Source organism: Alosa sapidissima, chromosome 12 (assembly GCF_018492685.1).
Source record: "Alosa sapidissima isolate fAloSap1 chromosome 12, fAloSap1.pri, whole genome shotgun sequence".
NCBI classification, from domain to species: Eukaryota; Metazoa; Chordata; class Actinopteri; order Clupeiformes; family Clupeidae; genus Alosa; species Alosa sapidissima.
In genome coordinates this window covers 27921346-27936316 of record NC_055968.1, presented here as the reverse complement: position 1 = coordinate 27936316, position 14971 = coordinate 27921346, and the positions used below count along the sequence as shown (strand labels likewise).

The following is a 14971-nucleotide window of genomic DNA, read 5'->3' as shown; positions in this document are numbered from 1 at the left end:
TTTTTTCTCGAAGCAATCATATGGGGCCTTGGCCTCAAGATTATCTAGTTACATTACACTTCCACAGGGTCGCCATATGTGACAAAGAATGAAGTAGCCTACAGGCACATGTTTGTAGCCCATGTATCAATCAATACCTGAGGGCAACCTAGATATAGGCCAACATAACATAGTAAAATTGTATCATGTTTCACGCGTAAAAAATACACAAAAAAATCATAAAATTGTATCATGTTTCACACGTGCCAGTTTTTGTAGGCTACAATATTACAGCTTGAGCATGTCACCCAGAGTACTCTCAGCATCCCCTGTGTAAGCGATTCAAATGAATCAGTTGACAGTGACTCGTTGCACGCCACCCATTGTGGGATTCATTCAGAAAGATTCACTGGTACAGACTGCACACTGATTCTGCGGTAAATATGGCGGCGTCAGAGGGGGCGCGTAGTGGCTGGAGCGAATCTAGACGACCCTAAAAGGGTTCATTTTCACACCGACTCGGGGCCAACGCAGAAAACGGTCCTTACTGGTGGTTCCGCTTATAGATGCCGTTAATCTGTCGCCTGCAAATTTGATAAATTGCCTAATATTGCTAATACAAGTGAGGTGGGTGGGCGCATACTGATAGCTATCGCACTAGCAAGCTTGCTAGGACAGCTAGCTTGCTAGCTAGCTTGGATAGCTGTCTAGCCCGGACTTGAAGAGGGGTCGAAGAATACTCCTGAATAGGCCCCTTCTCTCTGTTGGGGGATGTGATCCAAGAGGACGGTGGGTTGGCTTGCGACGTCCCAGGGATTGTAACATATAACTCGGAGAGAAATGGGACAACAGGTTGGACGCGTGGGCGAGGGGGCTTCTTCAGGACTCCAACCGCAGCAGCCGCACTCTCAGCTGCAGCACCCCGGGAAAGCAAGTCGATCAACTGGCTCCGGGAGGAGACCCAAAGAAGTCGCGACTACTGGAACGCCACCAGGGAGAACAGCCGCTGCTAACTTGTCGGACCCGGGAATTAATATATTCACTCAACACTCAGGTAATTGCTTTATTCATCAGTGGTATGGCATTGTGTTCAGTCTTTTGTGTGGTAGCCTGACTGGCCGGTGAACAAATCTGGACTTCCCTTTTCCTAGCACATTGGCTATCCTATCCTAGCCAGAAAACGGTACATGGACGTTAGCTAGCGGAAATAGCAGGAGAATGATAACTAAGTTAACGATGTGTATGCTTGGCACAGCAACACCAACAGTCCCTTGCAAACGTAGCATGCGGTGGTGTTTCTTGCCTTCACCGACCTCGCCTGTGTAGCTCGCCAACATTGATGTTAATTCTACCAGTCAGAATAGCTACTTTACAATTGGCAAATGGCTTCAGTTTGTCACCTTACTCACGGGAAACGTGCCCATGCAAGCTGACGTTGCTAGCTGTCGAGCTTTATCTATCAGCTGTTGCCCAAGTGGTAACTTGAAGGATGGAAACCAGTTCCATGAATTGTGTGTAAAAACTATCGTTAAACTAAAGTTTGAAGTGACTGTCGGTTTGTTGGAACGTCTTTTGAAACTAGAAAGAAAAAATAGTCTCGGAACAGGAGCAAAACATCTGGCATGACGGATACGTTCAGTCTTCATGACTGAAGTGTTGGATGGGAGTATGGAAGGGCCATGATTTCGGCAAGATGGAGACGCATAATGGGCGATGATAAATTGGAGATGCTCGAAACAGAATGATAAGCGTAGACCCATGCCCTCTGTTTCAGACCAGAAATGTTGTCACTTTCTAGACGGCGAGGATATTCACTTTGTTTGACTTAAAACAGATACGTGGGAACTGAAAGGTAGCAACAATACTTGGCCTCAGCTGACAGTCCACCTTAAGAGCGACCTCACAAAAATAGTATTTCTGACAACAGATTTTAAATTAGATTTACTTCAACAAGATTAGTGATTTCTTTCTTGCCGGCAAAGCGCATGAGGCACATGACTTTCGATGCTTTTTTTTGTTATTTATTGAGCTATCCAGGCAATAACCTCTTTTCACTCTTGTCCTTGTCCTCTCCTCTTACTCTATAAGAGTCACTGTTGTAAATTGAGTGATTGTTAGAGAGATGGGTTGGTATCATCTTTGATCAGAGAGACAGAGAGATCGCAGATGCCTGTAATCTATGAAGAAACCATGAGCCACTAGTGATGGTGGATAAGGGTGGGGGCGGTCTGACCTTTTAGTGGGCAAGCAGAAGGGCTTAATTTCACATTGAGGAGGATCAGCAGTTCCTACAGCTCATCCAAGCAGCACCTCTCCTCTCTGTGCCCATCTCTCCCACGCTGCAGCGCTGTCTCTGTCACTGGGTCTGATTCTCTGTGACCTCCTCCAGCCCTGAGGGTGGGCCAGTCAAAGCTGACACAGCGATCAGATGTGATGGGGGATGTCAGAGACGCACTCATCCAGTTTCTCTTCCTTTTTCTCCCCTTGTGCCTTCATTTCTTTCCTCTAATCTCCCTTCCTCAATCTCTCTCTCTCTCTCTCTCTCTCTCTCTCTCTCTCTCTCCCTTCCTCAATCTCTCTCTCGCTCTCTCTCTCCCTTCCTCAATCTCTCTCTCTCTCTCTCTCTCTCTCTCTCTCTGTGCTTCTATCTTTCCATTTTTGTTTCTATCCTTGCTTTCTCATCCTTGCCTCTGTCTCTCACTTTCCCTCTCCATCTCTCACGCTCTCCCTCAGCCTGTTGGAGACTTGTCACATCTCCACAGTGTAACCCTTCAGCAGGCTAGCAAAGGGCACCCTGAATGCCTGTAAATAATTATTTATTTATTTATTTATTTATTTATTTATTTATTTATTTATTTCCAAATGTCAGGAGTCACCTCTTTTGAACTCTAATGGTAACTAGTATGTCAAATAAACATTTGCTTTCTCTGCTCTATGGCATTTGATAAGGAATAATGGACATGCCATTTGCCAGGGTTATTCTCAGCACCTAACAGAACTTAGGAATTGCTTGAAGTAAATTTTTTATTAGGGTGATATGAAGTGGTGCTGATGTCTCCAGGCTGACTATCGTGTGCGTGTGTGTGTGTGTGTGTGTGTGTGTGTGTAGGCTATGCATTGCACAGGATGTTGCTGGTTTTGATCCCTCTCCTTTAGCACATCTGTTACTCCGCTGTCACACTGAAGTTCCTGTTTTGGACACAAAAGCAGATCATGTCTCCCCTTTTCTCCCCTTGAACTCGAGCGCCATCACACTCTGGAGATAAACGCTTCCTCTTCCAGCGTTTGGCCTCTCGAGATGTTTTTTTCCTTCAACTAGCCTACATGATTTTGTCGTGTGTGTTTGTGTTATTATGTGGGGAAGATTTTTAGTTGGCTTGTTATGTACTGCTGTCTCATAAGAGTTGCTGCATCTCCGTCAGCAATGACAGGAAGCGTTGATCTTCACAGCTCTGTCTGTTGTGCGTTTGAGCATATATCTAAGGACAGTGAGTATTTAGGAATGACTGTGGCTTTGACATAGGCGATGGGAATGGTTTTGACAGTTATTGTCTCCCAGGGAGTCGAGCGTCTTTCGTGTCTCTGGTGTGGAGGCGGCCAGCGCTGACTCAACGCCCTCAGCGGCGGCCGGCCAGCCTCAGTTTCCCAGACGACCTCTGGTGCCCTCCGCAGACAAGGTGACTCAGCAGGATTCTCACCCCCCCCCCCCCCTCTCCACTCCCACAACCCTCTACGCCATCCCATTGGTGAAGTCATCACGCACCCCCATTTGGTCCGAACCTCTTTGTTAATGTAATATTCAAAGGGGGAGAATGTGGAAGACTGTGTAGTATAGAGCTTCGTCTCTGGGATCCTTGCAGACGGTTTATTATTCATGCGTATGTATTCCCTCTCACCGCAGCGCCGGGCTTCAAAGCTGTACAAACAGTGGAGTTTTTGCGCAGCGTGAAATTGTGGGGAAAATGCATTTTGACTAGCACTAATTAGGCCAAGCAGAACCTCGTGTCACGTGTGTGTGTGTAGGCTCTGGCAGGAAAAAGTTGTTTCACACACACACACACACACACACACACACACACAGAAGCGCATCCACGCCATTGCCCCCATTTCCCATTGCCATTGGGAAAGCTCAAGGGCAGATGCAGTGTTCATGATCTAATGTGTAAGCTGATTTGCATTATCCATGAAATTGGATTAGACTAATCCACTATTATTTTTAACATACAAACAGCACTTGACGGTAAACAAATAAGCAAGTGTCTTATTTTCCCCCTCCTATCTTAGATGAATGCTAGATTCGCCATTAGAAAGTGTGTGTGTGTGTGTGTGTGTGTGTGTGTGTGTGTTTTGGGGATAAAGGAGAGCACCCTCTTCCTCCCCAAACCACCAGGGGGAGCCTTTTCCCCCCACCTGCTGCTCTGCCGGCCCTCTTGCGTGGCCTGAATGTTTCTGTCCAACTCGAGGTGCGAGTGAGTGTGTGCATGACATGCCGACATGCCACCACATCCCCCTGGCATCCATGGCATGGCTTACTCTGGTGTGCCCGAGTGTCTGTGTGTGTGTGTTGCCACTGGCTTATGCTTGGGTGACCCAAACGCCTGTGGCACGCTCAGGGGCCAAGAGGCTCCGGGCGGCTCCTGATGGGTCCTCCTGTCTGCGGCAGTTCAACGGCCCAGCCCAGTGTTCTTTTGTTTCTTTGTTTTTCTTGTCCCAAACAAGAGATGCCTGCGCTCTGAATGGAGGGGAAAGGGGGTTGGATATAGTTACTGTCATATTTTGTAGCCTGCGGTATCTCCATTGGTCGGAATATGACCTCTCTCATCGTCGCTTTTCTGATGTGTGTCTGAAGCATTCACTGTTTATGATTTGCTGTTTGGTCGTGGAGTGATTTATTGTGGCTGTGGGTTTGGCGGAGTACATGTTTGTGTGTACGAGATGGAGAAAGTCGAGCGTTGTGTGTGGGTGTGTGTATGTTTGAGAGAAAGGGAGAGAAGCCAGGACAGCTGTTGAGTGGCTTGGATGCTGTGAATTGCGGTGGTGGGGGTAAAAAACAAGCTCTGCTGGACTGAGCCAGACACTTGGCTCCTGTTCGCTGCTCACTGTTTTATCACCTCTTCACCTTTCTACACCCTCTATCACCCTCACTCATCCTCTCTCTCCCTCTCACATTTGCCCTCTCTCTCTCTCTCTCTCTCTCTCTCTCTCTCTCTCTCTCTCTCTCTCTCTCTCTCTCTCTCTCTCTCTCTCTCTCTCTCTCTCTCTCTCTCTCTCTCTCTCTCTCTCTCTCTCTCTCTCTCTCTCTGTCTGGCTCAGCATGTCTCTCATGCTTGTCATGGCTCTCTCTCTAATCCCCTCATCTTCTCCTACTCTGTCTGGACAGCTCTCCTCTCCTCTGCTCTCCTCTCCAGTGGGGTGGATATTGAGCCTGTACTTGAGCGTAGAGGATAATCCTGCCTGGCTGTCCTCTCCCACGTCTAATCTTAACACCACCCCTCTCCCTCCCTCCCAATATCCCCAAACCACTTTACCACTCTGGACAGAGGCAAGCGACATGCAGGCTCAGAGAGGGGGTGTGTTCACTAGTGATTTGCTAGTTTGCTGTCTATGACGCATCGTCCTCAAACGCTACGAATCATCATGGTGGTTGATTGGAAACGGGAGCCATGGTAGAAGACGCATCTTCATCCTTTTGTGTATGTGTATGATGGGTAAAGTTTAGTGGTTTTATATCTTTCCTTGGGAGTGTGTAGTGTGATCCTAAGATGTGTGTGTGTGTGTGTGTGCCCGCACCTTTGTGTACATGTGTGCGCCTAGTGTGGTAAGGGGCAACTGATTGACATGAGAAAAATAGTGAGGAATTTATTCTGCTGTTTGTAGCAGCATTTGTACATCTGGCAAGTTGTCACTGTATTTCGTCCAGGTCCACTGCACACCCACATATATGTTTACAGAACACTAAACTGCAACCTACCCAATTGAATTTGGTGTGGTGAAAATGCAAGGCAAATGTCCGGTGATGGTTTATGTGGACAGATTTATGGTGGGAGGCTTTTGTATTGCAACATGTGAAGTCATCTGATGACACAGACGGGTCTAGGTAGACTATCTGAAGGCATGACAGGAAAGCAGGAAGATGTATGGATCATTCCGTGTCGGATCAGACAAAATCCAGGAAAATGGTTGCTGCACTGTCTCATATTTTGCTCAAAGTTTGTCTATATGTAGGTCCCAAAACTAACGCCAGTAAAATATGTTTGTTAAATTCCAATGTTTTCATACATTTTTACACCCTTAATTTTGTAGCATTTTTACACACCCAGAAATACCTGATCTTGGAGGCTAAGTATTATTCCTAGCCTGCCCAAACCCCGTAGGTTTGAAGTCGGACATACTCTTAATATGATCATCGGACCATTAAAAATTTGTACCAGAGACTTTCTAATGAGCAGACACAGCACTCAAAGAATCTCCCATGGCAGTCGTCTACACATCTTCCGCTGCCATCGTGCCAATCATGTGGTATGTTGTGAATACATTGTGCCAATCGTGTTGTGATCTTGCAGCTGGAGCGAGGTTGGTGTCTTGAAGCCTTGCGCACATGCAGGTCTACCCGAAATGCATGTCCCATAAGTGCCCGAAATGCGTTGCAATATGGCCGCCAAGTGGAGGCCCTAGATATGGAACAAGTGCAAAACTGGTGATGTTGAGGGTCAATTTATTTTTTATCCACATGGCATCAACCCTTATTTTGTCCACAAATACAATACTTTATTAATGTTGAGCCAATATTGGAAGTCTCTGCAACAAATTTACACAACATTAATAAAATATAGTAGCTTATGTAAAGAAGAAACAAAATAATGAGTGATACCAAATGCATACAAAAACAAGTTTATAATTTACCTTCATTTTTATTTATTTATTTATTTTAGTTTATTTTTGGTTTTTAAATACTCTTTTGATCCCGTGAGGGAAATTTGGTCTGCATTTATCCCAATCCGTGAATTAGTGAAACACATACTGCACACAGTGTACACACAGTGAGGTGAAGCACACACTAATCCCGGCACAGTGAGCTGCCTGCATCAACAGCGGCGCTCGGGGAGCAGTGAGGGGTTAGGTGCCTTGCTCAAGGGCACTTCAGCCATGCCTACTGGTCAGGGTTCGAACCGGCAACCCTCTGGTTACAAGTCCGAAGTGCTAACCAGTAGGCCACGGCTGCCCTATTTAACAGCTTCAGAGTCATTGGAATGGTTATATGACTTTTTTCGGGTTGAATGGTGGCCGTCTCCCTTCCCCCTAGCGCCTGTGAGCGGAAAAAACACCCTTGCAACTGTCGGCCGGCGGGCCAACGGCCTCAGTGTCAGGAAATATAACGAGTGTATCGAATTGCTTTACTGCATTCAAATACACATACACGCCAGGCACCGGCTAGAAAAAGGTAGCGATGGAGTTTCTCGGACATTCGTCATGACAAAGCCAGCGAAAAAGAAGCAAAAACCGTGAAAGCGGTAAGGAAATTGCCAATACTGCATAGTTTACCTTTAATGTATTTGCACTTTTTTCCAAACCTAGGGTATAAAATCAATGAGCATGGCTTACAAACATGTAATGGTTAAGTCCTACTGAGAACATGTTTGTCTTCCACATGTTTAGGCTGCCCATGAATCATATTTTTCATTATGTTAATGCCATAATTAATGCCCAAACATTGCTTCCCAGATAGTCATTTCAAGAGCTGGAAATAATATGAAGACCTAGGATTTGAACAGAAATATTTTATAGGGACTCATTTTTGATAGAGACAAGGTTTGAGCAAAATCTGAGACGGTGTAGTAACTACCTTGTTTGAATTCACGCGGAATGACCCTATATGATGATGCATTACCGCACAGGGGTTCCAAGGAAGTGTGTCATGACATTTTGTGTTTAGATGCTGGCATCTCTCATCATCTGTACTTCCAGGTGAAACTATGTCAATGTGAAACAGGAGTCTCCATTTACTCTCTGAGTACTGAGTCACAGCCTCTGGTATCAGCTACACTTATCGTATCGTAGAGGTGTTGGATTTGTATAGAAATGTAAAGCTTAACCTTTGTCAACTTCAAACTGTCTTTTTTAGTTGATAGTTGAACCAAATTCCTACACATTTCCAAACTATGTATGTGAAGTGTAGGCTACATGTAATAGCTTGTGCAGTCCACATCTGCCTTGGCGAGATCAGTCTTCTGTTGGCTCTCTCCCTTGCCTGGAACACTGATCACAGCGGCCCCTTCTCATTAGTGTAGAGTGCCCTCCCCTCCCTGCGGTGGCAGTCTCATTAACAAGCTTGGGGCTTAGCCCGCCTTATCTGTGGGAGCAATTAAACACAACTGACACTCTCCTACCCCCCCCCCCTCCTCTTCAGCGTGCAGGATCTTTACATCTGACGAGGACATCTCGGGCAAGCCAGCTCCACATGTTGGTCAGTCAAGCCTTAAAGTGGTCGTTGTGAGGGGTCACGTTCTCTTGGGATTGAAAGGTGGTTTAGGACACGTTGAAGAAAATTGATTGGAGCCGTTGCCATATGTCGCCTCCTAAAAAGGTTTTTTTTTTATGCATGCTGGGATTGGAAACCTCAGTGTGGTGATGAGCACCATATGTGCTCACAGACTAAGTGAAATGAAACGCAGTCTAACAATTTTCTCATTTGCAAGTTTTCAGCTTTGCTTAACCCTTAAAGGAGTACCGTCACACCGGTGTGACGGGAATGTTGGGAAATTAACATTCTAAAGAATATCTGGGTTCATTGAATTCAACATAGAATTTTAGAACCTTCAATTGTTGCGGAACTTAGAATGTTCAAAAACCTACACCTTTAAGGGTTAAAGGTCACATTATGAAAATGACACTTTTCAGTGCTTTTTACGCTAATAATGGAAAAAAAAATACCACAATAACGAAACCCAGTCATTTGTTTATGGGCTGCCTAGGTCTGGAAACAGGACTGAGTGAGACAAGAATGAGCCATTCGGGACTTCCCTTCATGACCTCAAGAAATGAAGCTTGAGTAAGCCCACCTCAATTTTACCTATCTGAACCAAGTCTCTGCTGAAGTTGACTTTTATCCCGCAAGCTCTAAACAGGCCTCTTCAGGCAGGGATGAAAGTTGTGGGGCTTTTTCCTCTTGGTATTTTGACCAAAGTACAAAAAAGTTCAATTAAAGGACCAGTATGTAGGAAATGATAACCATTCCAAAAATTATCACCATAGTAAAGAAAACAGATGAATTGAAGTATTGGCTTATTTGACAACATTACTATAACCCATAAAACCAGTTAAAAAAATGAGTTACGGGGCGAAATCTCTTGGAATTTTCTTTTATGTTTTGAACGCTTAATTCTAGAATAGCGTATTAATAATGGGCTGGCACGTCCCCCCATTTGGGTTGCCAAATTAGCAAAGGCCAACTGTCAACCAACAGCTGTCAGTTGTAGTCATGAACGAGTAGCCTATGAGAGGCAGGCAAATTTCCAAAATTAAAACAAGAAACCAATTAAGTGGACATCGGAGGAGCTTCCTGAGATGGCGACGTCTTCGTTAAACGAAGAATATAAAGTCTGACGCAGAGCTGGCCATATTTCTCCACGACAGGTAGCCTAGGCTAAACTTCATCTGCATCGCTAACTTCAGCTAAATATGTTACGTTCAACGTTACGGTCAACTAACGTTAACTAAGTCTGCATTACATCTGGCAACCCAGAAGAGGCTCGCGTCTAGGTAGTCTTGAGAACGTTCACCAGTGTTTTGATTTTGGCCTACACAATAACAATTTCAATCGGTAGCAATCCTACAAATCACTCCATTAAGACATGGATCCTGTTGGTTGAAATGATCCAGAAAAGCATTGTATTAGCCACTTCCCAGAGCGTTCAGATCAGTTTGTCAGAGATCTGACAGTCCAAGCTGTTCTGTTTTAATGAGTGTCCACTGTCCACTTCTCGTGAGCGTGGAATCGAGATGCTGTTTGCCGTACCATCTTAGCCATCGCATTTAGTACTAGCAAAGCAGTAATGCCCATTGTAGAACTACAGTACAGGCCAAAAGTTTGGACACACCTTCTCATTTCAATGCGTTTTCTTTATTTTCATGACTATTTACATTGTAGATTCTCACTGAAGGCTTCAAAACTATGAATGAATGCAAAGTTATTTGGCCCACAGATGAATATTTGTCAAGTTTTGGCTTGCTGAATATGGTATTAAATTAAAACAAATAGAAACTTTGAAGAAACTAGAATATAAGACATGTTTTCAGTTATTTCACACTTTTTTGTTAAGTACATAATTCCACATGTGTTCATTAATAGTTTTGATGAATCTACAATGTAAATAGTCATGAGAGTGAAACACATTGAATGAGCAGGTGTGTCCAAACTTTTGGCCTGTACTGTACTCCGTGTTTCCGCTAGATTTCTTTTTAACAGTGGCGGCAGTTTTTGCGATGTTGACAAACATGCGTAGCACATGGAAGCTCTTGATAGCGCATGCCACTAACGTCTATAAAAACAATATATTTATGGAATAAAACTAGACAGGTACCTCGATTAGCATTGCTGTTTATTCATTAACTGCCATTTTCAGCAGCCAGCGGAGGGCATTTAGCCTACTATGCTTCCGGACAATATTTTGCGTCTCCCCTAATTCTGAAGCAGTGGCACCGCTAGATGAAGAGGAAACACTGAGAAGAAGGTTAATGCTTTAAATAGGTTACGTCAATACAATATATAATATGTGAACTGAAACTGGACGGGCCATAATAACCTCTGACTAGTTTAGGCTACTTATTGTTAAATTGCAATGTGAGCAGCAGCCAGCAGGGGAGGATACGTCGCAGGATTATTTAAAAAGCAAATGTGCTGGCCCCAGCAGTGGCGCGACTGGCTGGGGCACCTGCACCGTACGCCGGCGACCCGGGTTCGATTCCCGCCCCATGGTCCTTTCCGGATCCCACCCCGACTCTCTCTCCCACTCACTAAAGGCATAAAAAGCCCAAAAAATATACTTAAAAAAAAAAAGCAAATGCTGATTCTGATACCGTGGCGGTATTAATTAAACCGTGGGAGGCAGCCATGCTGAAATAAACGTAGAGGAAACACTGGTACTACTTTGGTAATGTGGTAATGCTGTTGTAATTAAACAACAGGCAAAAAATTCCAGTGGGGTAAACCCCTAATCGCAGACCTTTTGAATTGTGGAGTCAGGCTGAGTGTGTGTGGGTGGACACTGCCTAGGGGTTAGAGCTGTGTGTGGGTGTGTTGTTGTGGCGGCTAACCTGTAATTAAACAAGAGCCAGCAGAAATAAAACCATGAGCAGCGAGCATCACCAGCGACCCCCTCAGATGTCCTGGCCAGCCCGCTTTGCTGTGGCAACCGCCGTGTGTTCAGAGAGAGAGAGAGAGAGAGAGAGACCTTGCTAGGATATTAAGGAAGGGAAGGTAAAGAGGTGAGCCTGCCCCACTGATTGCGCAAGCAGACTGTTGTAGTTGTGCCGTCGAGTGCTGAGGGAGTGCCTCAAAGAGAGAAGGGAGGGATGGAAGGAGGAAAAGAATTGTGCAAGCACTCTGAGAGCGCTGGGTGAGGAATGTGGCTGCGACAGTGGCATGGGGAGGACATGATGATCGGGGAAAATGGCTGGGAAGTGTGGATGGGAGTGTGGTGTATGGAAGTCTTTTCCATAGATCGCCTCCCTTTTTACAACATGACTGGCTCCGCACTGACTGCTTATTGGACGAAATACAACACACACACACGCGCACACACACCTCTGTCATGCTGATACAATCTTTTATGCATGCTGTCCTTTCTGGTGCACACACGGTACACATCTCTTGGTGATGGCCCCTGCTATGCGATCTCTCCTGGTCACACACAGGCACACAGACACATTCGCAGTCTTAGATGGACCAGTGCGTAGTGGAAAAAGCCTATTGAATAAATGGAGTGATTGTCACAGACCAAGAGTTTCCTAATGGCCGTCTGCAGTGTGAGCTGATTCAGTCCTTCTGGGTTATTCATCACCTTCTGAAAGCTTTCCCGTCCAAAGGCTGTTTAATCTTCAAACCACAGAGCCCCTCTGCAATGCAGGAAGTGCCGGGGGAACTTTGCAGAGGGGAGCAAGGGGAGCAGTGATGCAACACAAATGTCTGAATTTGACGCACTCTAAAACCAAATGTGCTTATGAACTTGACCCATTACTGCCAGGGGGCAACCCACAAATCTTCAGCACTCTTTGGATTTGGATGTTGAAATTTTCCACAGGACCCTGGCATTCGTGTTGTAGAACGTCTTGTGCCAGTATTTAGAAACACAGCCTACTAGTACTTGCATCAACTTGCGGTGTCTAGTATCCTTGGAGGAGAATACTTCCTATTGTTATGGCATCACTAAGAATGTGTTATGTGGTTGAATTAATAGAGTGAATCAGCGGTAGTTTACCTGCCATCTGAATCTGCTGCCTGTCCTTGCCGTGGCTGTGTGGGTGCTCCTTCTGCATGTGCACATGTTCAGCCTTGCCTGTGCCCTGGCCTGGCTCCAACATCTCAGACTGGCACCAGACTGGCACCACTGTGCACACAGCATGACGTCATGGAATTTTCTATTAATTAAGAAGGCTAGAAGTGCCTTAAAGGTCTCATCTCATCGTTTTTTCATTAATTTTGCAGTGGTCTGTAGTATTGATGAATGCCCTGTGAGCCGGTTTTGGTGAAAAAAATGCTGTCCTGCGTCTGTTTCATGCTGTTCTAGTTTGGTGGGGAAGGTGGGTAGGGAGGAACGACTGGATTTTGCCTCTAGTCATGAATATTAATGACATGCTAATGAATTCACCTCTGATTGGCTAACAGTACTGTGACGCTCCCTCCAGTGCGTCCTCATCCGATTCTGCCTGTGCTATGCTCCATATTGAACTTTACAGTGCTAAAACCTGGCTAAAACTCAAAACTGTTGCACAAAATGTCGGAGATACAACTTCATGTGTTTGATCCTAGTATCCGAGTAGGAAGAAGAACCGCTTCCTGATCGTTTGTCGGTGAACGTTGGTTTAATAGAATGGTAACAATTGCCTGTCCGCTTAAAATCTCTCCTAAAAGAGGCAAACGTTTGTGACAATCGTCATCTTGCTTTCAAGTAATAAACAGTTGGAAACGTTTTAAAATAAAGACCTATTTCTTTACACAGTCAAAAGTCTTTGCAATCTTCCTAGTAGATATTTTACTTCACAACACTGGTAAGCACCCTAAATGCAGTTCAGCCACTGACCTGGCCTGCTAATGCTATCGGAATAGATAGTTATGGTTTGAATTCCATGATACTATCATTGAAAGACCACTTGGTCATAGCCCAATATATATATAGATCTAAATGCAAACACACCTACCTAGCTATATTTTGCTGGGATTGTACCAGAATGCCTACAGAAGCAGAGAATGTGCAAGACTTCTCCGGTAATGAGAACTATGGCTTTGATAGCCTGACATTGGTAGAGGTTAGCCTACTCAAGTTGTTTTCTGTCACGTATGACAGAAAAAGTAGCCTACTATAGGAATCTTATAGTATTTTGGGACTAAATATTACAGTAATCTTATAGGAATAGTGGAATACTATAGTATTTGGGACATACTATAGGTACCATAAGACTACTATAGAAAAACTATAGCGGTTACAGGATATTATAGTTATTAGTAGTACTTCTACAGTATGTCCCAATTATTCCTATAATAATTATTCCTACAAGATTACTATAATATTTTGTCCCAAATACTATAAGATTCCTATACTACTTTTTCGTAAAGGGAATTGCTCATGTGGTTAGAAAAATGGGCAACACCAGTACCCCTGTTGTCTGTATGACCCTGTACCCAGGATTAGAACCAGTCAGCCTTAGCATAATGTACTCCCTTCAAAATGCACTAAACATTCGACTATGATGACTATGGCCCTCTGTGAGACAGAAGATATGAAAGGCAAGATAAACCTTTATCTTAAAAGGGACAAAAACTGATGAAACTCCTAAAACAAATATACAAAACAGGTCAATTTTCAATAAATAACTTTATTATATTTACATACAGCAGTGGTACTCAAAGTGTGGTCCGCAAGCTATCTCAAGTGTTCCACAAGTAGATGTGGTAAAATATAATAGATGAGTTGTTTGCAATATTGAACCAACTTGTATGTAAATCCAAACAGTTCTGCAACACTGATGTAACCTCTGCCAGTTTAAATCATATGAATCCTCTGACACCATAAGCAAGATGCAAAGACAATAAGCAAGGTGGTTCAGTGAGAAGGCCTATTGTGTAATATACTGTTTAAGTAGTTCTACTGTTTTTTTTTTTTTTGCTAGGTGGTCTGTGAAACACTGACAAATAGTAATATTGCAGTCTGTTAAAATAATGCAAACACAAAACAAGAACATCCAAACTATGCACAGAATTAACAATGTCCTCTTTTTGCCAGACGATGCAGACATCTGGCCTACAGATCCTTTGTAAGATGGTGCTGGGATTATTTAGGGAAAAAGGTCTGAGTTGTTGTTTCGGCTTGTATTGTCCTGGGGATCCGAAGGGACAACACACAAAACACATTCGTTGGCTGTGATGATTCTATTACATTGCTCTTTGATTGCGCTGGGCCATAGGTGGAGCCATCAGGTGTTATTGTGGAGATGTCGCTTTCATCCTCCTCCTCCTCTTGATCAACCCGAGGTCTTCTAGCTGGCCTTGGATGAACAGGCTTGATGGCAGTAGAGGTAGCAGGCCCCCATGCCCATGGTGTATCCAAAGTGCTTGTATCAATACTCATACTTTTCATGAAATATTCTGTTTGGGTACCTAAAGTAAATAAATGTGTCAAGTTACAAGATACTAATAGTACACAGGACATTCACTATCTCACACAAAACTGTACTGGCACAATGGAAACAAAAATATTTTAGTGACTGTGGTAAGGTG

At 44.3% G+C, this 14971-nt stretch overlaps 1 protein-coding gene across 1 annotated transcript in view; it reads left to right on the top strand.

The window, feature by feature from the left end:
- Positions 1-422: 422 nt before the first annotated feature.
- The window catches only part of abl2 (c-abl oncogene 2, non-receptor tyrosine kinase), a 41592-nt gene continuing 27043 nt past the window's right edge, over positions 423-14971 (top strand). Inside the window, exon 1 of the mRNA XM_042058193.1 lies at positions 423-1033. Within this exon, the coding sequence (XP_041914127.1) occupies positions 820-1033 (214 nt within the window). The 5' untranslated portion in view covers positions 423-819. The remainder of the gene's footprint in view (positions 1034-14971) is intronic.